Source organism: Pristiophorus japonicus, chromosome 8 (genome assembly GCF_044704955.1).
Source record: "Pristiophorus japonicus isolate sPriJap1 chromosome 8, sPriJap1.hap1, whole genome shotgun sequence".
Classification (NCBI taxonomy): Eukaryota; Metazoa; Chordata; class Chondrichthyes; family Pristiophoridae; genus Pristiophorus; species Pristiophorus japonicus.
The window spans coordinates 42,784,725-42,806,751 of NC_091984.1; the positions used below are offsets into that span (position 1 = coordinate 42,784,725).

At 46.0% G+C, this 22,027-nt stretch overlaps 1 protein-coding gene across 1 annotated transcript in view; it reads left to right on the forward strand.

The window, feature by feature from the left end:
• Positions 1 to 22,027, forward strand: part of LOC139268485 (MOB kinase activator 3C-like) — a 110,218-nt gene that overhangs the window by 9,861 nt on the left and 78,330 nt on the right. Inside the window, exon 2 of the mRNA XM_070886716.1 lies at positions 6,878 to 7,451. Coding sequence (XP_070742817.1) covers positions 7,034 to 7,451 — 418 coding nt within the window. The 5' untranslated portion in view covers positions 6,878 to 7,033. The remainder of the gene's footprint in view (positions 1 to 6,877; positions 7,452 to 22,027) is intronic.

Consider the following 22,027-nt stretch of genomic DNA (forward strand, 5'->3'; position numbering starts at 1 on the left):
CAGAGAATTATTGATGCCAGTTCGTTAGAAATATTCAAGAGGGAGTTAGATATGGCCCTTACGGCTAAAGGGATCAAGGGGTATGGAGAGAAAGCAGGAAAGGGGTACTGAGGTGAATGATCAGCCATGATCTTATTGAATGGTGGTGCAGGCTCGAAGGGCCAAATGTCCTACTCCTGCACCTATTTTCTATGTTTCTATGCTGATTTTCTGATTGAAAAGGAACTAAATAATGTAGACCATGATGAGCTGTTTCACCTTGTCTAGAACAGGTGAACCAGACACGGCCAATGTTTCCTGAAGCTGTGTGGCCGCACGGATGTGCAGTGTCTGTGACATAGAAACATAGAAACATAGAAAATAGGTGCAGGAGTAGGCCATTCGGCCCTTCTAGCCTGCACCGCCATTCAATGAGTTCATGGCTGAACATTAAACTTCAGTACCCCATTCCTGCTTTCTCGCCATACCCCTTGATCCCCCTAGTAGTAAGGACCTCATCTAACTCCTTTTTGAATATATTTAGTGAATTGGCCTCAACAACTTTCTGTGGTAGAGAATTCCACAGGTTCACCACTCTCTGGGTGAAGAAGTTCCTCCGCATCTCGGTCCTAAATGGCTTACCCCTTATCCTTAGACTGTGACCCCTGGTTCTGGACTTCCCCAACATTGGGAACATTCTTCCTGCATCTAACCTGTCTAACCCCGTCAGAATTTTAAATGTTTCTATGAGGTCCCCTCTCATTCTTCTGAACTCCAGTGAATACAAGCCCAGTTAATCCAGTCTTTCTTGATATGTCAGTCCCGCCATCCCAGGAATCAGTCTGGTGAACCTTCGCTGTACTCCCTCAATAGCAAGAATGTCCTTCCTCAAGTTAGGAGACCAAAACTGTACACAATACTCCAGGTGTGGCCTCACCAATGCCCTGTACAACTGTAGCAACACCTCCCTGCCCCTGTACTCAAATCCCCTTGCTATGAAGGCCAACATGCCATTTGCTTTCTTAACCGCCTGCTGCACCTGCATGCCAACCTTCAATGACTGATGTACCACGACACCCAGGTCTCTTTGCACCTCCCCTTTTCCTAATCTGTCACCATTCAGATAATAGTCTGTCTCTCTGTTTTTACCACCAAAGTGGATAACCTCACATTTATCCACATTATACTTCATCTGCCATGCATTTGCCCACTCACCTAACCTATGCAAGTCGCTCTGCAGCCTCGCAGCATCCTCCTCGCAGCTCACACTGCCACCCAACTTAGTGTCATCCGCAAATTTGGAGATACTACATTTAATCCCCTCATCTAAATCATTAATGTACAGTGTAAACAGCTGGGGCCCCAGCACAGAACCTTGCGGTACCCCACTAGTCACTGCCTGCCATTCTGAAAAGTACCCATTTACTCCTACTCTTTGCTTCCTGTCTGACAACCAGTTCTCAATCCATGTCAGCACACTACCCCCAATCCCATGTGCTCTAACTTTGCACATCAATCTCTTGTGTGGGACCTTGTCGAAAGCCTTCTGAAAGTCCAAATATACCACATCAACTGGTTCTCCCTTATCCACTCTACTGGAAACATCCTCAAAAAATTCCAGAAGATTTGTCAAGCATGATTTCCCTTTCACAAATCCATGCTGACTTGGACCTATCATGTCACCTCTTTCCAAATGCACTGCTATGACGTCCCGCATCGGCTGTTCGCCGGCTTTTGCATTGTAAAAATCACTCGTGCAAAATTTGGATGGGCTGCACAGCCAGTTAAAGGGCCCGCGCACCAAAAAAACTTACAGGGAACATTGTACATGGCCTGCGTTTGATAGGAGATAAATTCAATTCTAATGTAGCAATATTTCAGTGAGCAAGAGATCAATCAATGGAACATGTTCCCTGGCAAGATAATGTTTTGCATTTTTTGTTACTGGGAGAAAGTTATTTTAAAATAAAGAAAAATAATTAATTCCCAAATGACAGGGTAGATTTCAGTAAAATTGAGCAAATGTCTCTTCTTTTTTCAATGGGAAAAATGCAACGTCAATGTTTATGTGGATTCAGAGTATTGGAATGTGCACCAAATATGGTTTCAAAAATCAAAATCAAAATTCTCTTGGGGATAGCCCTCTCCCAGTGGATAAATCTTGTGCCTTCAGCACTCGTATTCCCATCAGGCTTTCATATACTTCTTGTTTTCCACCAATTCCAGTGAAGAAATATTATGTGGACGGAGCAGATATAATGGCAAGTACTGCAGGGAATAGAATATGGCCAGGGTGATCTCCTGGACTAGTTTTGATCACCTGGATGGGTCGGAGAGGAATTTTCCCAGATTTTTTCTCCCTAAATTGGCATGGGTTTTTAACTTGGATTTTGCCTCTCCCAGGAGATCACATGGCTCCGGTTGGGGTGGAGTGTAGAATGTTTCAGTATAAGGGGTGTCGCAGTTGTGGTGAGGCGGACTGGTAGGGCTGGGTGCTCTTTGCCTTTCCGTCATTGTTCATAGGTTTATACTTAACCTTTAGGGCTGCTGACCAAGGGCCGTGCGGCTCTTTATTGGCCGGCGCGGACACGATGGGCCGAAATGGCTTCCTTCTGCGCTGTAAATTTCTTTGTTTCTGTGTATACCTACAGTTTAATTTAGACAGCCATGTGCCACTGCACTTTCAATGCAATTTCTTGTTTTTCATATGTCACTGACTTATATTCAGGGTTACTTTGAGTTTTCATTTCTTTTCTCGCAATTTTGTAAGCTTTCTGAATTGGCATGTATCTTGTATTCATTATCATCTTCTGGGGCCAGTCATGCTTTTGATATTCTTATTTCTCTGACTGAATACAGAATCACTCACATGTTCTATGCTGGTAACCAGTCTATTGTGAACAATTGGCATGGTTTATCACTGGGAATTAAATCATGGATTTATGTCAAATAGTCTCTTAAAATTGACTTCCTTTTCTCTTATACTTCCCCCACATCCCAATTATCCACGGGCTGGCAATTGCGGTCGGAGACTTCCCACAGGCGAATGCCTCCGTACCGCAAGTAAACCCTACACCTACCTGGTGCCTCTGTACATTCAAAGCCTCTTGCAGTCCTGGGCCTGCAGGCATGCATCTGCATAAAGGCCCACATATCCTCGGGGTGCATGTGGTTCGCAAGTGTCCCTGTGATCACGTGGGCTGGCACAAACAATCCCAGAAGGGGATTCGCATTATGCCTATGGAATTTCATTTGCATATGGAATCCCATAAGCAGAATAGGAATCTTTTAAAAACACACTATCACAGCACTAAAATAAAAATAAATCATCACATGTTCAAAATGAAACATAGCCATAGAAAATAGGTGCAGGAGTAGGCCATTTGACCCTTCGAGCCTGCGCCGCCATTCAATAAAGATCATGGCTGATCATTCACCTCTGTACCCCTTTCCTGTTTTCTCTCCATAGCCCTTGATCTCTTTAGCCGTAAGGGCCATATCTAACTCCCTCTTGAATATATCCAATGAACTGGCATCAACAACTCTCTGCGGTAGAGAATTCCACAGGTTAACAATTCTCTGAGTGAAGAAGTTTCTCCTCATCTCGGTCTTAAATGGCTTACCTCTTATCCTTAGACTATGACCCCTGGATCTGGGCTTCCCCAACATCAGGAACCTTCTTCCTGCATCTAAACTGTCCAGTCCCGTCAGAATTTTATATGTCTCTATGAGATCCCCTCTCATTCTTCTAAACTCCAGTGAATACAGATCCAGTCTCTCCTCATATGTCAGTCCTGCCATCCCGGGAATCAGTCTGGTGAACCTTCGCTGTACTCCCTCAACAGCAAGAACGTCCTTCCTCAGATTAGGAGACCAAAACTGAACACAATATTCCAGGTGAGGCCTCACCAAGGCCCTGTACAACTGCAGTAAGACCTCCCTGCTCTTATACTCAAATCCCTTAGTTATGAAGACCAACATGTCATTTGCCTTCTTCACCGCCTGCTATACCTGCATGCCAACTTTCAATGACTGATGTACCATGACACCCAGGTCTCGTTGCACCTCCCCTTTTCCTAATCTGTCACCATTCAGATAATATTCTGCCTTCCTGTTTTTGCCACTAAAGTGGATAACCTCACATTTATCCACATTATACTGCATCTGCCATGCATTTGCCCACTCACCTAACCTGTCCAATTCAACCTGCAGCATCTTAGCATCCTCCTCACAGCTCACACCGCCACCCAGCTTAGTATCATCTGCAAACTTGGCGATATTACACAATTCCTTCATCTAAATCATTGATGTATATTGTAAATAACTGGGGTCCCAGCACTGAGCCCTGCGGCACCCCAGTAGTCACTGCCTGCTGTTATGTATTGATGTGTGTATCGCCCTGGTACCTTAAATGTATAATAAGTACAATGGTGCACCACAGAGGGCGTTGTGGTGGGAGACCTGAAAGTACCTGCAAGAGACAGTATAAAAGGCTGACCACCACACCTGAGAGGCACTCTGGAGCTGTTCAGTAAAGGACGAAGGTCACAGCAGTTAGATCAACACCAGACCGTGTGGAGTCAGTGATTTGTGTGCTACATACACCACACCTGCCATCCTGAAAAGTACCCGTTTATCCCTGCTTCCTGTCTGCCAACCAGTTCTCTATCCACATCAATACATTACCCCCAATACCATGTGCTTTAATTTTGCACACCAATCTCTTGTGTGGGACCTTGTTCAAAAGCCTTTCGACATTCCAAATACACCACATCCACTGGTTCTCCCTTGTCCTCTCTACTAGTTACATCCTCAAAAAATTCTAGTAGATTTGACAAGCATGATTTCCCTTTCATAAATCCATGCTGACTTGGACCGATCCTGTCACTGCTTTCCAAATGCGCTGCTATTTCATCTTTAATATTTGATTCCAACATTTTCCGTACTAACTATAATTCCCCGTTTTCTCTCCCTCCTTTTTTAAAAAGTGGTGTTACATTAGCTACCCTTCAGTCCATAGGAACTGATCCAGAGTCGATAGACTGTTGGAAAATGATCACCAATGCATCCACTATTTCTAGGGCCACTTCCTTAAGTACTCTGAGATGCAGACTATCAGGCCCTGGGGATTTATTGGCCTTCAATCCCATCAATTTCCCTAACACAATTTCCTGACTAATAAGGATTTCCTCCTTCTCGATAGACCCTCAGTCCCCTAGTATTTCCGGAAGGTTATTTGTATCTTCCTTAGTGAAGACAGAACAAAAATATTTGTTGAATTGGTCTGCCATTTCTTTGTTCCCCATTATAAATTCACCTGATTCTGACTGCAAGGGACCAACATTTGTCTTCACTAATCTTTTTCTCTTCACATATCTATAGAAGCTTTTGTAGTCAGTTTTTATGTTCCCAGCAAGCTTCCTCTCATACTCTGTTTTCCCCCTCCTAATTAAACTCTTTGTCCTTCTCTGCTGAATTCTAAATTTCTCCCAGTCCTCAGGTTTGCTGCTTTTTTTGGCAAATTTACATGCCTCTTCCTTGGATTTAATACTATCCCTAATTTCCCTTGTTAGCCACGGTACTTTTACTCCAGTCAGAGATGTACAATTGTTGAAGTTCATCCATGTGATCTTTAAATGTCTGCCATTGCCTATCCACCGTCAATCCATTAAGTATCATTCGCTAGTCTATTCTAGCTAATTGACGTCTCATACCATTGAAGTTACCTTTCCTTAAGTTCAGGACCCTAGTCTCTGAATTAATTGTGTCACTCTCCATCAAGATTGCTAATTAGACCTTTCTCATTACACATCACTCAGTCTAGGATGGCCAACCGTCTAGTTGGTTCCTCGACATATTGGTCTAGAAAACCATCCCTAATACACTCCAGGAAATCCTCCTCCACCGTACCATTGAATTAAAATACAATTTAGTTACACACGCAAAACAAAAATTTAATTATTTGAAAAATAAACAAACATTTTTCGAGGAGCCAAAAATAACCTAAACTAATTTTACAGTTTTTTGTATGGGTAAATCATTAAAAAAAGGTATTTTAATATTTATTTGAACCCTTACGTTGGTAAAAGAAGGCCTTATGCCTGCTTTTACCAGGCGTAAGGGTTTTGAGGGCATTCGCTGGGCAAATAGCCCAACACTGCGCCAGCGAATGTCCGTTTCCTGCACTTTCATACCATCTGTGGAAACTTGTGGAATTCATGTGGAAACCCATAACTTGCGGGGCACTTATCCGGGCCATTATGTCCGCACATATTTCCTGTCACCTTTTCCATGACAAATTTCTATATCTACATTTATATTGGAAACTGCTTATGTAAACTTGTCGCATTGTACTTACACTTCCCGTCCAGCTGGGGCATTGTCACACCTCCCTTTTGTGTATCTCAGCTTCTCAGCCTGTTCTGCAGAGAAACTCCTCTGCTCCAACCAACTCGGCTCTGCTTCCCAAGTTGCCTTGAGTTTAACTATAAATAATAATACAAATTTGAAGTATTATATAAAAAGGACAGCCTGCATGAATTTTAAATGGGGACTGAATCACATCTGCATACCCTAGTTCAATTACTGCCCAGCCTCTAACCCCGGTTCACCTGCTGACAACACTGCGGCATCTCCCTGAAACACCACGGGATTGTCTCGTTTATACAGTCAAAGTAGCCGGCCGCCTTTTTCACATTATAATAGACAGTAAGAAATGAATGTTCTTTTTCAATAGAATTTAATATTTATACTTTTACTTGAGGATTATGATGTGAGCGTAAATTCCGATATAATGGGAGCTTTAATGTGAGGCAGAGTGCCACTCAATTGGGTATCTTGATAAATATAGTGGAACCCGTCTTATTGATGAATAAAAAAAGCTTCCTCTCTCTTACAGAAAACTCCGAGTGGTGCAGCACGTTGCGGAGAGCGAACTGATTGAGATATCTGAAGTTCCTTAATACTCTCAACTTAATCAAGAAAAAATCAATCTTTTTTTATATTGAATCTTGTTCAAAGGAGAGACCGGCTCCTCTCAGTTCCTTTTTGATCGATGGCCCTTTGCCTGAAGCAAGTCTTTAATAAAGACAGGACTTTTCGACCCCGGAAGAGGTTTGAGCCTGGAACTCAACGCTTCGAGCTGTACAAGAAAGCACAGGCCTCGCTCAAGTCTGGCGTTGATCTCAAGACTGTAGTCCAGCTTCCTGTTGGGGAAAACTTCAATGATTGGATTGCAGTCAACACAGTAGATTTCTTCAACCGCATCAACCTTATCTATGGTACCATTTGTGAGTATTGCACCGAAAGGAGCTGTCCCATCATGTCAGGCGGGCTGAAATATGAATACAGGTGGCAGGACGAGCACAAGTACAAGAGGCCAACCAAAGTGACTGCCCCACAGTATATGAATTTGCTCATGGACTGGATTGAGGGCTTGATCAATAATGAGGAGAACTTCCCCACTCGAGTTGGTAAGATTTCTGATAGAAAAATATCAATGTGATTGAAGAGGTTAAGGGACTGAAATTGCCCCCTGCCCTGTTTGGGGCGGATAATACAAATTAAATGATGAATTACCGGCAGGACAGATGGGGCGGAGATTGGAGGGAACTTTGGCCCTTTTGTGTACAAAACTGAATGGGGCAATGCTTGGGGCGGGAGCGGGGTAAAAGGCGTGCGGTGTCATCAGTGCCGCACTGACACATAGTAACATCCCTCGCCTTCACTTAAAGGGGAGGGATGCTGCGAGGCCTCCTTGGCGCCCACTGAGTCACCACGAGGGTATCGGCTGGGCCAGCTGCATGAAACTGTCGGGAGCACCGACCAACGGCGGCTGCGTTCCCGCGGGGCAATAACCCCGCCCACCCCCCCCCCCTCCCCCAAAGGGTAGAAAAGGGTTGTCACCGATCAGTAAGGGGTCAGAGCGCCGGGCGAGGTGGAAACCGGTTTCTGCTGCCCCCAGCCCGGGAGCAATTCCCAATGCGTTGCACCTTCTGCCTAACCCCAGTCAGAAAGGCCTTCCCACCCTATTACCACCTCTTCCAGCTGGTTATGGGCAATTTTGGCCCCTAAAGATGGTTATAAGCAGTGAAATGCTAAGTATAATGTTAAAGGGGAGGGATGCTGCGAGGCCTAGCGAAGCCTCCTTGGTGCCCACTGAGTCACCAGGGAGGGTATCGGCCGGGCCAGCTGCATGAAGTTGCTCCGTGCTGCTGTTTGGAATGTGACTCTGGTAAAAAAAATTCCGTATTTTTGCCTATGTTTTGGTTTGGTGGTGGCCCCTTTTTTAAAATTCATTGCACACAGGTAAAGTCTTTCAAAGCCTGTCTTGATACAAAGGGGGAGACTTTCAACTACTGGCCACCCGTTTCTCAGCTGAAAAATGGTCGACCAACAATTGAAAATCTGGTGGGGACCTTGTGCACACATTGGCTCACCTAAACAAACTTTCAGCAGGCCTTTAAATGGGCACATAGAAACATAGAAACATAGAAAATAGGTGCAGGAGCAGGCCATTCAGCCCTTCTAGCCTGCACCGCCATTCAATGAGTTCATGGCTGAACATGAAACTTCAGTACCCCATTCCTGCTTTCTCGCCATAACCCTTGATCCCCCGAGTAGTAAGGACTTCATCTAACTCCCTTTTGAATATATTTAGTGAATTGGCCTGAACTACTTTCTGTGGTAGAGAATTCCACAGGTTCACCACTCTCTGGGTGAAGAAGTTTCTCCTCATCTCGGTCCTAAATGGCTTACCCCTTATCCTCAGACTGTGACCCCTGGTTCTGGAATTCCCCAACATTGGGAACATTCTTTCTGCATCTAACCTGTCTAAACCCGTCAGAATTTTAAACGTTTCTATGAGGTCCCCTCTCATTCTTCTGAACTCCAGTGAATACAAGCCCAGTTGATCCAGTCTTTCTTGATAGGTCAGTCCCGCCATCCCGGGAATCAGTCTGGTGAACCTTCGCTGCACTCCCTCAATAGCAAGAATGTCCTTCCTCAAGTTAGGAGACCAAAACTGTACACAATACTCCAGGTGTGGCCTCACCAAGGCCCTGTACAACTGTAGCAACACCTCCCTGCCCCTGTATTCAAATCCCCTCGCTATGAAGGCCAACATGCCATTTGCTTTCTTAACCGCCTGCTGTACCTGCATGCTAACCTTCAATGACTGATGTACCATGACACCCAGGTCTCTTTGCACCTGCCCTTTTCCTAATCTGTCACCAATCAGATAATAGTCTGTCTCTCTGTTTTTACCACCAAAGTGGATAACCTCACATTTATCCACATTATACTTCATCTGCCATGCATTTGCCCACTCACCTAACCTATCCAAGTCACTCTGCAGCCTAATAGCATCCTCCTCGCAGCTCACACTGCCACCCAACTTAGTATCATCCGCAAATTTGGAGATACTGCATTTAATCCCCTCGTCTAAATCATTAATGTACAATGTAAACAGCTGGGGCCCCAGCACAGAACCTTGCGGCACTCCACTAGTCACTGCCTGCCATTCTGAAAAGTACCCGTTTACTCCTACTCTTTGCTTCCTGTCTGACAACCAGTTCTCAATCCACGTCAGCACACTACCCCCAATCCCATGTGCTTTAACTTTGCACATTAATCTCTTATGTGGGACCTTGTCGAAAGCCTTCTGAAAGTCCAAATATACCACATCAACTGGTTCTCCTTTGTCCACTTTACTGGAAACATCCTCAAAAAATTCCAGAAGATTTGTCAAGCATGATTTCCCTTTCACAAATCCATGCTGACTTGGACCTATCATGTCACCATTTTCCAGATGCACTGCTATGACATCCTTAATAATTGATTCCATCATTTTACCCACTACTGAGGTCAGGCTGACCGGTCTATAATTCCCTGTTTTCTCTCTCCCTCCTTTTTTAAAAAGTGGGGTTACATTGGCTACCCTCCACTCCATAGGAACTGATCCAGAGTCAATGGAATGTTGGAAAATGACTGTCAATGCATCCGCTATTTCCAAGGCCACCTCCTTAAGTACTCTAGGATGCAGTCCATCAGGCCCTGGGGATTTATCGGCCTTCAATCCCATCAATTTCCCCAACACAATTTCCCGACTAATAAAGATTTCCCTCAGTTCCCCCTCCTTACTAGACCCTCTGACCCCTAAAAAAGGCAGAAGCCTGTTTGCATACGTGAATCGGGGTCCCATGCCTGTTGTAGGATCCCAATTGGAAATTACAGGGAGAAATACAGGAAGCATGCCACTTTGTCCAAGTGTTAAGAGGCCTAACCAGCAGTCCTTATAAGGTAGGCCTCTCCCAGTAGGTAAGGTCATTTTGTTTGCTAAAGTTTATTGTGGGACCAGGAGGAGCAAGAGTGTCGTGAAGCTGCTGCTGGCCAACCATTAAATACACTTACTTAAATATTTAACTTACTGTTTTGAATACTTCTGCCATGCTCTGCATGCCTACAGAGAAACCCGATCCAATATGGTGGGCGGCACACTTCTGCCGTGGAACGGGTACCACCCTACATTTTGGCAGCTTAAGTGCCAATTAATTTCTATGCCATAGATTTTATTAAATAATGGAATATACTTCAAGGGCATTTGATTATAAATTTAAAAAAGGATTAATTTAACTCCATAGAACACATTGATGAGGGCAGTTTGGAATATGGCACACCATTTTGGGTATCAATCAACTTTCAGGCAGGCCCAAAACAGACTGTTTAAATATGCAAATTAGGGTCCCACACCTGTAGTAGGACCCTAATCACAACATTCAAGGAGAAATGGGTGCAGCATGCATGGGGCATGTAAATCCCTCCTTCTCCAAACTTTGAAAGGCCTAACCTGCGATCATTAAAATGATCACTAGAGGCCTCTCCCGAAAGATATGGTTTAAAAAAAAAAGATTTTTGTGGGGCCAGGAGGAACAGGAGGTTCCCCCCCCACAAAAATTTCCAGTCCACTTCCAACCCTTTCTCGTCCTCTGGCATCTGCACATCTCCAACAGGCCTTACCCGCTGACCATCTGCAAGCAGTACCCAGACGATTGTCCTCAACAGACCGGCGAGCTACAGTGGGGCATCAGTTTGGCACCTGCAGCTTGCCAAGAAAATGTTACTGAAGGCCAAAGCTGAAAGTGGGTTGGACCTCGCCACTGCCATGTTGGGCGGGCGCAACTCCTGGCACCCAGCCCAAAAGTCACCCTCATTGGCAAAATCGTCTGTGGAGTGCAGTCAGCCGAATCATATGACAGAGACTGTGGTTCTCGTCTTGGACTGTACAGCCACCTAAGAACTCATGCTGAGCAGAAGCAAGTCTTCCTATAAAGGCCCAGCGGGAGCTCGAGAGCCAGCGGCAGTTGGCGAGAGGTGGGAGCAGCGTCGGAGCGGCCTATAAAGGCCCAGCGGGAGCTCGAGAGCCAGCGGCAGTTGGTGAGAGGCGGGAGCAGCGTCGGAGCGGCCTATAAAGGCCCAGCCGGAGCTCGAGAGCCAGCGGCAGTTGGCGAGAGGTGGGAGCAGCGTCGGAGCGGCCTATAAAGGCCCAGCGGGAGCTCGAGAGCCAGCGGCAGTTGGTGAGAGGCGGGAGCAGCGTCGGAGCGGCCTATAAAGGCCCAGCCGGAGCTCGAGAGCCAGCGGCAGTTGGCGAGAGGTGGGAGCAGCGTCAGAGCGGCCTATAAAGGCCCAGCGGGAGCTCGAGAGCCAGCGGCAGTTGGTGAGAGGCGGGAGCTGCGTCGGAGCAGCCTATAAAGGCCCAGCGGGAGCTCGAGAGCCAGCGGCAGTTGATGAGAGGCAGGAGCAGCGTCGGAGCGGCTTATAAAGGCCCAGCGGGAGCTCGAGAGCCAGCGGCGGTTGGTGAGAGGTGGGAGCAGCGTCGGAGCGGCCTATAAAGGCCCAGCGGGAGCTCGAGAGCCAGCGGCAGTTGGTGAGAGGCGGGAGCAGCGTTGGAGCGGCCTATAAAGGCCCAGCGGGAGCTCGAGAGCCAGCGGCAGTTGGTGAGAGGCGGGAGCAGCGTTGGAGCGGCCTATAAAGGCGTACTTGTGCAGCTACAGCGGGAGAGAAAGCAAAAAAGAAGTAGAAAGAAATCAAAAGGTGATGTCACAGCCAAGGAGATAAGTGATTGGCTGGTGATTGGTGAGTAGCTTTTCTTTTTCTTTTTATATCAGTAAGTAATCTGTAACATTGTTGTTACCAATTTAAGGGTATCTAAGGGTTAAGGCATGGCAGGAGAGCTCGGTCACGTGATATGCTCCTCCTGTACCATGTGGGAACTCGGACAGTTCTGGTGTCCCTGACGACTATGTGTGTGAGAAGTGTATCCGCTTCCATCTCCTGACAGACCGTGTTGCAGAATTGGAGCTGAGGGTGGATTCACTCTGGAGCATCCACGATGCTGAGAATGACATAAGTGGCACGTGTAGTGAGTTGGTCTTACCGCATGAGAAGGATCCACAGTCAGCTAGGGAATGGAAGACCAGCAGGAAGAGTAGTACAAAGAAGGTAGTGCAGGGGTCCCATCTGGTCATCCCCCTGCAAAACAGATACACTGACTTGAGTGCTGTTGAGGGAGATGACTCATCAGGGGAGAGCAGCAGCAGCCAAGTTCATGGCACCGTGGCTGGCTCTATTGTACAGGAGGGCATAAAAAAGAGTGTGAGAGCGATAGTGATAGGGGATTCAATCATAAGGGGAATAGATAAGCGTTTCCGCGGCCGCAATCGAGACTCCAGGATGGTATGTTGCCTCCCTGGTGCAAGGGTCAAGGATGTCTCCGAGCGAGTGCAGGACATTCTAAAAAGGGAGGGAGAACAGCCAGTTGTCGTGGTGCACATTGGTACCAACGACATGGGTAAAAAAAGGGATGAGGTCCTACGAGACGAATTCAAGGAGCTAGGAGCTAAATTAAAAAGTAGGACCTCAAAAGTAGTAATCTCGGGATTGCTACCAGTGCCACGTGCTAGTCAGAGTAGGAATCGCAGGATAACACAGATGAATACGTGGCTTGAGCAGTGGTGCAGCAAGGAGGGATTCAAATTCGTGGGGCATTGGAACAGGTTCTGGGGGAGGTGGGACCAGTACAAACTGGACGGTCTGCACTTGGGCAGGACCGGAACCAATTTCCTAGGGGGGGAGTGTTTGCTAGTGCTGTTGGTGAGGAGTTAAACTAATATGGCAGGGGGATGGGAACCAATACAGGGAGACAGGGAAACAAAAAGGAGACAAAAACTAAAGACAGAAAAGGGATGAGTAAAAGTGGAGGGCAGAGAAACCAAAGGCAAGAAACAAAAAAGTCCACTGAATATAAAAAGGCTGCAGGAGGGGTCAAAACTAAAAATCATGGTTTAAAAACTAGGATGAAAACACTCTACCTAAATGCACGCAGCATTCGAAATAAAGTAAATGAGTTGACGGCACAAATCATTACAAATGGGTATGATTTGGTGGCCATTACAGAAACATGGTTGCAAGGTGGCCAAGACTGGGAATTAAACATACAGGGGTATCTGACGATTCAGAAAGATAGGCAAGAAGGGAAAGGAGGTGGGGTAGCTCTGTTAATAAAAAATGATATCAGGGCAGTTGTGAGGGATGATATTGGCTCCAATGAACAAAATGTTGAATCATTGTGGGTGGAGATTAGAGATAGTAAGGGGGAAAACTCACAGGTTGGCGTAGTTTATAGGCCCCCAAATAATAACTTCATGGTGGGGCGGGCAATAATCAAGGGAATAATGGAGGCATGTGAAAAAGGAACGGCAGTAGTCATGGGGGATTTTAACCTACATATCGATTGGTCAAATCAAATCGCACGGGGTAGCCTGGAGGAGGAATTCACAGAATGCATACGGGATTGTTTCTTAGAACAGTATGTAACAGAACCTACAAGGGAGCAAGCCATCTTAGATCTGGTCCTGTGTAATGAGACAGGAAAAATAAACGATCTCCTCGTAAAAGATCCTCTCGGAATGAGTGATCACAATATGGTTGAATTTGTAATACAGATTGAGGATGAGGAATTTGTGTCAGAAACGAGCGTACTATGCTTAAACAAAGGGGACTACAGTGGGATGAGGGCAGAGTTGGCTAAAGTAGACTGGACACAAGGACTAAACGGTGACATAATTGAGGAACAGTGGAGGACTTTTAAGGAGCTCTTTCATAGTGCGCAACAAAAATATATTCCAGTGAAAAAGAAGGGCGGCAAGAGAAGGGATAACCAGCCGTGGATAACCAAGGAAATAAAGGAAAGTATCAAATCAAAGACCAATGCGTATAAGGCGGCCAAGGTTAGTGGGAAACTAGAGGATTGGGAAAATTTTAAGCAACAGCAAAGAATGACTAAAAAAGCAATAAAGAAAGGGAAGATAGATTACGAAGGTAAACTTGTGCAAAACATAAAAACAGATAGTAAAATCTTTTACAGATATATAAAACGGAAAAGAGTGACTAAAGTAAATGTTGGTCCCTTTGAAGATGAAAAAGGGGATTTAATGGAAATGTGGAAATGGCTGAGACCTTTAAACAATTATTTTGCTTCGGTCTTCACAGTGGAAGACACAAAAACCATGCCAAAATTTGCAGGCAACAGGAATGTATTAGCATGGATAGAGAATTGGCTGGCTAACAGAAAGCAGAGAGTCGGGATAAATGGGTCCTTTTCCGGTTGGAAATCAGTGGTTAGTGGTGTGCCACAGGGATCAGTGCTGGGACCACAACTGTTTACAATATACATAGATGACCTAGAAGAGGGGACAGAGTGTAGTGCAACAAAATTTGCAGATGACACTAAGATTAGTGGGAAAGCGGGTTGTGTAGAGGACTCCGAGAGGCTGCAAGGAGATTTGGATAGGTTAAGCGAATGGGCTAAGGTTTGGCAGATGGAATACAATGTCGGAAAGTGTGAGGTCATCCACCTTGGGGGAAAAAAAACAGTAAAAGGGAATATTATTTGAATGGGGAGAAATTACAACATGCTGTGGTGCAGAGGGACCTGGGGGTCCTTGTGCATGAAACTCTTTTTGGAGTTCATCTGCAAAACAAAAAAACATTAAACGGTGCCACCCGACCTGGGTGACACTCCAGACATTTACAAGGCCCTTTTTTTTTTCCCCCTTTTTTTTGGTTTTTTTTTTGTGTTTTTCTTTTTTTGGTTTTTTTTTGGGCACTAAAATCACAATTTTCCCCAGTGCCCCCTATAAAAGGGAAGGGGGACACTAAAAGCACCGGCAATTAAAACAAATTAAACTTTAAAACGTAAAATCAAATTAAAATTTGGTTGCCGGGCGTGATGATGCACTCCAGTCCCTCCGGTGCCCACCTCTCGCGGAAGGCCGCGAGCGTACCGGTGGACACCGCGTGCTCCATCTCCAAGGACACCCTGGACCGGATGTAAGAGCGGAAGAGAGGCAGGCAGTCAGGTTGAACGACCCCCTCGACCGCCCGCTGCCTGGACCGGCTGATGGCACCCTTGGCCGTGCCCAGGAGCAGTCCTACGAGGAGGCCTTCGGACCTACCCGCTCCCCTCCGCACAGGGTGCCCAAAGATCAGGAGAGTGGGACTGAAGTGCAGCCAGAATTTCAGGAGCAGCCCCTTCAAATAATAAAACAGGGGCTGCAACCTTGTGCATTCCATAAAAACATGGAACACAGACTCTTCCAGACCGCAGAAATTGCAGGCGGCCTGGGAGTCCGTGAACCGGCTTAAAAATTTGTTGCACGGCACTGCTCCGTGCACCACCCTCCAGGCCAAGTCCCCGATGAATAGTGGGAGGACCCCTGCGTAGAGTGCCCTCCATCGGGGACCCCCGCCTCCTCCGGACGGCAAGATGGTACGCCATGGCGTGTCCGGACGGCCAGCGAGGATGGCAAAGTTGAGGGTGTGCAGGAGCAGCCCGTACAGGAAACCCCTCCGCGCGGAACTGAAAGGCACGGAGGGGATTTCCCCGAGGCGGCTCAAGTTGTGAGGCGCCGGCCCCCGAGGGAGGTTCCGGGGTTTGGCGCCGATGAGGAATTCCGTTCCTTGTGCATGAAACTCTTTTAGAGTCTACCTGCAAAACATAAACATTAAACTGTGCCACCCGACCTGGGTGACACACCAGACATTTACAAGGCCCTTTTTTCCTTTTTTTGGTTTTTTTTTGTGTTTTTTGTTTTTTTTTTGTTTTTTTTTTGGGCACTAAAATCACAATTTCTCCGGTGCCCCCTATAAAAGGGAAGGGGACACTAAAAGCACCGGCAATTAAAACAAATTAAACTTTAAAACGTAAAATCAAATTAAAATTTGGTTGCCGGGCGTGATGATGCACTCCAGTCCCTCCGGTGCCCACCTCTCGCGGAAGGCCGCGAGCGTACCGGTGGACACCGCGTGCTCCATCTCCAAGGACACCCTGGACCGGATGTAAGAGCGGAAGAGAGGCAGGCAGTCAGGTTGAACGACCCCCTCGACCGCCCGCTGCCTGGACCGGCTGATGGCACCCTTGGCCGTGCCCAGGAGCAGTCCTACGAGGAGGCCTTCGGACCTACCCGCTCCCCTCCGCACAGGGTGCCCAAAGATCAGGAGAGTGGGACTGAAGTGCAGCCAGAATTTCAGGAGCAGCCCCTTCAAATAGTGGAACAGGGGCTGAAACCTTGTGCACTCCATAAAAACATGGAACACGGACTCCTCCAGACCGCAGAAATTGCAGGCGGCCTGGGAGTCCGTGAACCGGCTTAAAAATTTATTGCACGGCACTGCTCCGTGCACCACCCTCCAGGCCAAGTCCCCGATGAATAGTGGGAGGACCCCTGCGTAGAGTGCCCTCCATCGGGGACCCCCGCCTCCTCCGGACGGCAAGATGGTACGCCATGGCGTGTCCGGACGGCCGGCGAGGATGGCAAAGTTGAGGGTGTGCAGGAGCAGCCCGTACAGGAAACCCCTCCGCGCGGAACTGAAAGGCACGGAGGGGATTTCCCCGAGGCGGCTCAAGTTGTGAGGCGCCGGCCCCCGAGGGAGGTTCCGGGGTTTGGCGCCGATGAGGAATTCCGTTCCTTGTGCATGAATCCTAAAAGGTTAGTTTGCAGGTGCAGCAGGTAATCAGGAAGGCAAATGGAATGTTGGCCTTCATTGCGAGAGGGATGGAGTACAAAAGCAGGGAGGTGTTGCTGCAACTGTATAAGGTATTGGTAAGGCCGCACCTGGAGTACTGCGTGCAGTTTTGGTCACCTTGCTTAAGGAAGGATATACTAGCTTTGGAAGGGGTACAGAGATGATTCACTAGGCTGATTCCGGAGATGAGGGGGTTACCTTATGATGATAGATTGAGTAGACTGGGTCTTTACTCCTTAGAGTTCAGAAGGATGAGGGGTGATCTTAAAGAAACATTTAAAATCATGAAAGGGATAGACAAGATAGAGGCAGAGAGGTTGTTTCCATTGGTAGGGGAGACTAGAACTAGGGGGCACAGCCTCAAAATACGGGGGAGCCAATTTAAAACCGAGTTGAGAAAGAATTTCTTCTCCCAGAGGGTTGTGAATCTGTGGCATTCTCTGCCCAAGGAAGCAGTTGAGGCTAGCTCATTGAATGTTTTCAAGTCAAAGATAGATAGATTTTTAAGCAATAAGGGAATTAAGGGTTACGGGGAGAGGGCGGGTAAGTGGAGCTGAGTCCACGACCAGATCAGCCATGATCTTATTGAATGGCGGAGCAGGCTCGAGGGGCTAGATTGCCTACTCCTGTTCCTAATTCTTATGTTCTTATGTTCCTCGATTCCGAGGGACTGCCTACGATGATGATGATGATGGATTGTAATATGAGATTAATAGTTTAGAATTTCACTTGACTGTGCTGTGGGTAATGGGGAAAGTTTTGACTCTTTCAGGAGTTTTAAATCATTCTGAATGTTTATTTGTGAACTTGTTCTTAGACAAGTAGGCCTGTTACCTGAATTGCCTGTGCTTGTTCCATACTCAATTCTTTCTTCTAAATTGAACAACGACAAAGAGTGATGAGAGAGAATTGTGAAAAACCACCATTGTGCGCACCTCCACCTGACCTGTTTATCTGAAGGACATCCATCTCCCCTCGGTTTCCAGTTGAGCATTACAGCACCTTTTTATCTATGAAATTGTGTGTATAATGCTCCACCCACGCAACTTATTGTGAGGAGCTGTTGCAGTGTAGACTAGATGCAGGCGAGACACGTTTGTGAGCTGATTTTATTCTGTTGTGTTAGTGTTGCCAGTTCACTCAGCCAGCAGCAACCCCAAAGTAAACTGTCTGGATTGGATAAAGGCCGAGGCTGGGAAGAGTGATTATGGACATGGCAGTATAGCAGAATGAAGCAGTTGGCTCCTGCAGCAGTAATGATTCTTACAGTCACGGTTGAGTTGATTATGAGAATACAAAGCACTGGTATCAGAAATATAGGTCGAGTGTTCTTAACAAATAGACTGGAAGTTTAGAATTAGTTGACTGAAAATGGCTTTGAATTCATGGTGTTCAGAGATCAGGAACATTGGTTGCTGAAGCAGATTGTAGTCATTTTTTGTAGCTGTACACAATACAATGCCAATATACTATACAAAAGACTGATAGGATGCAGCGATCGTATTCTCGTCCATACCATCTCCAAGTTGACAGTCTTAGAAAAGCTAAGCAAAGAAAAAGCATTTCATTGTAGAAAAGGGTAACATGATGCAAATTCCCCAGTTGTTGAGAATTCCAGAATTGATCAATATCACAAGATTTTTAAAGTGTATGCAAACAAATCTTTTAATTGACCAGAACACTATTGTTGCTAAGAATTTTTCCTCGTTGTTGATTAAATTCACAGTAGTCAACAGAGAAACTAAAATCACCTACATTGTTTAATTGGAGCCTGTGATGATTTCCACACGGCAAATGGGCAACCAAAGCGGCTTCGAGTACATGAAGTACAATATTCCAAACAACATTTTGTTTACTGGGGTGTCCTTTGTGATCCATTTTGTCTGATTGATATGGCATTACCTGGCTCAGAAAATGGGCTGGTGTCCATTGCACCTCTGAACTTCAGCAAAGAGGTGTGTGTGTGTGTGTGTGTGTGTGTGTGAGAGAAGCTTGAAGTGACGAGTAATTCAAATGAATTTGCATCATGTTTACCCTTTTCTACAATGAAATGCTTGTTCTTTGCTTAGCTTTTCTAAGACTGTCAACTTGGAGATGGTGTGGATGAGAATACGATCGCTGCGTCCTATCAGTCTTTTGTATAGTGTATTGGCATTGTATTGTGTACAGCTGTTTTTAATTCTTTCCTTTTTTGGATACTAGATGAATTTGCCCTGCAAACAAAATAGTTTTTAGTTAAACTCCACCACTGTGAGCTCGTCTTGAGATCTAGTTTGTTTTGCATATGCTTTCTGGAATGATTCTTTAAGTGATGACATTCCAGTAATGGAGGTTGGCAGGAGCCATTTCAAGTGCCTAATTATATTATTACAAAATGCGCTGAAGGTTTCCTCTGTTAAGTAGATTGATAAAGCTATGCCAACCGCTCATTAATTATTTTGTCTCTGAGATTTAAGACAAATTGTTTGTGTGACAGAAAATGACACTGGTGATTTTGTAGGCGGTTCATTTTTCTGATTTCAAAGAGGAATTAAATTAAATCTAATACTTAAACCCAAGTTACTCATTTTCCTCAGGCAAATTAAATAAATTAGAGGGATTCCACAACGATACAAATTGAACATGTTTCATTGAAGGTGCAGCTAGATGGCCTGACTGGCCTTCGTTTTGCTTTCTAAACTTTGCTGTTTTAGGAGCAAAGTGTTAATGTTGACTAGCAGGAATTCTGTCCCTTTTCAGAGTGTAGTCTTGAATCTTAATTGGCCAATGTGGGAGCATCAACCAAGAGACTACTCTTCGGAAGGAGAGAAAAAGCTCTCACCCAACATAACCACCCATTCCTTCTTTGTTTTTATGAACTAGTCCTCTTCTGAGACTGTTCAAAAGCTTCCCACTGAACCAAGGAGTTCGCGGGCCTCTGAAGGACTCTGCTCCGCTTACAAGAACAGTTGGCTCGCATTGGAGTGGATGTTGCTGATACCCCTCGCAGCTGCTGGCAGCCAGCCCTGGCTATGTAAAGAACCCACATCCCTATCTTGGGCGGCGTGGGGGGCGCGGGGGGGCGGCGTGTGGTGGGGGAGCGTGTGGGGGGGTGGTGGGGGAGCGCGGGGGGTGGTGGGGAGCGCGGAGGTCTACTCCAATGCAACTGCCGGGCCTATTTCTTTATTTCTCCTTGTCTCTAATAGCAGCTGGTCATTATCCCAGCATTCACACTGTATCTTGACTAATGTTTTTCTAACTCCTGGCATTACCATTTCAATTTGTCTCTCTAATCTCTCCTGTCTTCCACCTTATCACAGACCTTCACTTTTTTGTTCTTTCTTCCCCTCCCCCTTTCAGTGCTTGTTAAGAATCTGTTCTTTCCGAACACGCTCCAGTCTGTCGAAAGGTCATTGACCTGAAACGTTAACTCTGCTCCCTCTCCACAGATGCTGCCTGACCTGTTGAGATTTCCAGCATTTTCTGTTTTTATTCCCGATTCCAGCATCCGCAGTATTTTGCTTTTGTTATACATTTATTTCATGGTTATACATTAATTTGATGGTTAGTTGATTTAAAACTCCGTTCTTTCACCTCTGAAACCTGGGTTTGAATGCAGGCCACACTGACAAGTGATAAGTCTCCTCTCCGGGTTATAATCTCCCTCTTCAACCAAGTCCCAATCTGAGACAGACCTACCTGTCTGAGATAGATCTGAATATAGGCTTCTGATGAGGTGATCACATTTGTGACAAGCCAGATTTACAGTTTATAAAGAAAACTTATTTTGTTTTGGTTTCAATGTTTTAAAATGTCTGTTTGATGATCCTCTTTTGTAGTGTGGTGTAAGCCCTGCATCCTTTCTGTTGTTGCTGTGTCCTGTTTGTTCTGTAGGTGGCACTGAGTGAACAGTTGGCTGTGACTTGGTTTGCGATAACAGATAGAGATACTCCGGGGTGCAGTTTCTTTTGTGGCATTACCGCTGAAAGCTCCCAAGCATTAGATGACTATGCACTGTGATGATTTAGTCATGTTGAGTGAGACATTGTCCTGACTACTGGGGAAATAGAACTGGTGCATATTATAGTGACGTGCACCCGTAAGATAATGATATTTTAAAGGCTTATTTCAATGCAATTTGCATCAATGTGTTTCAGTATCTAACAAACACAGAGGAAAGGTTTCCCCCAATGAAGTCAGTGCAGCCTAGGTAACACAAATGAAAAATCTAATAAATTTAACTTGGACTGTAAGGTCAGAGAACTAATTTCTTTACTAGAAATGCCCAGGTATTACATCATGTTTTCGGGCCCAGACTTGGCACGATGTGGGTAGGACATGCCAGAACCAAGAGGCCCTAGCATCGATGGAAATTCGTCCTCGGATCTCATCAACATATTTGGGCCCAGCTCTTCGCAACTCCACAGGCAGCTCACTCGAGGGAAGACAACAGTGTTGAAACGGGCGACCATTGGGTGACTCCTCGGAGGGGGGAATACGAGCGACTACCAGTGGGGGCAATTGCGATGACTGGAATTGTTGGAGCACTTCTGCTACTCCTGGTTCTACAGAAAGTTTAAAAAAAAATGAAAATTTAAATACCTTTAGTTCACGGCCGAAGAAGCCGCTGAAGAATCCTGAGCGGAACAGGCCTGACACCTACCCTGCTCATCACTGACTAATTTCAGCATTATCATATTCAAGAGACCTAACATCTGTTTTCGGTGTCCGCTGGGGATGCGTAAAAAAAAAAAAATAGGTTCCACGAAATTAGCAGTGGGACCAGCATCTGGGCAGATTGGGCACAGGCTAAATAGGCATACATTCCATGCCAAAAATGGACACAATGCGTACCAATTGCTACCGCTACAGCCACATTAGTAGGGCATGGGTTTGGAGCTGTAATTCACTACACCAGACGCTCCTGATGTCAGCCGCACCATTGAGGAAGGTACTGTGCCGAGACAGCACTTCTCACAGTGAAGAA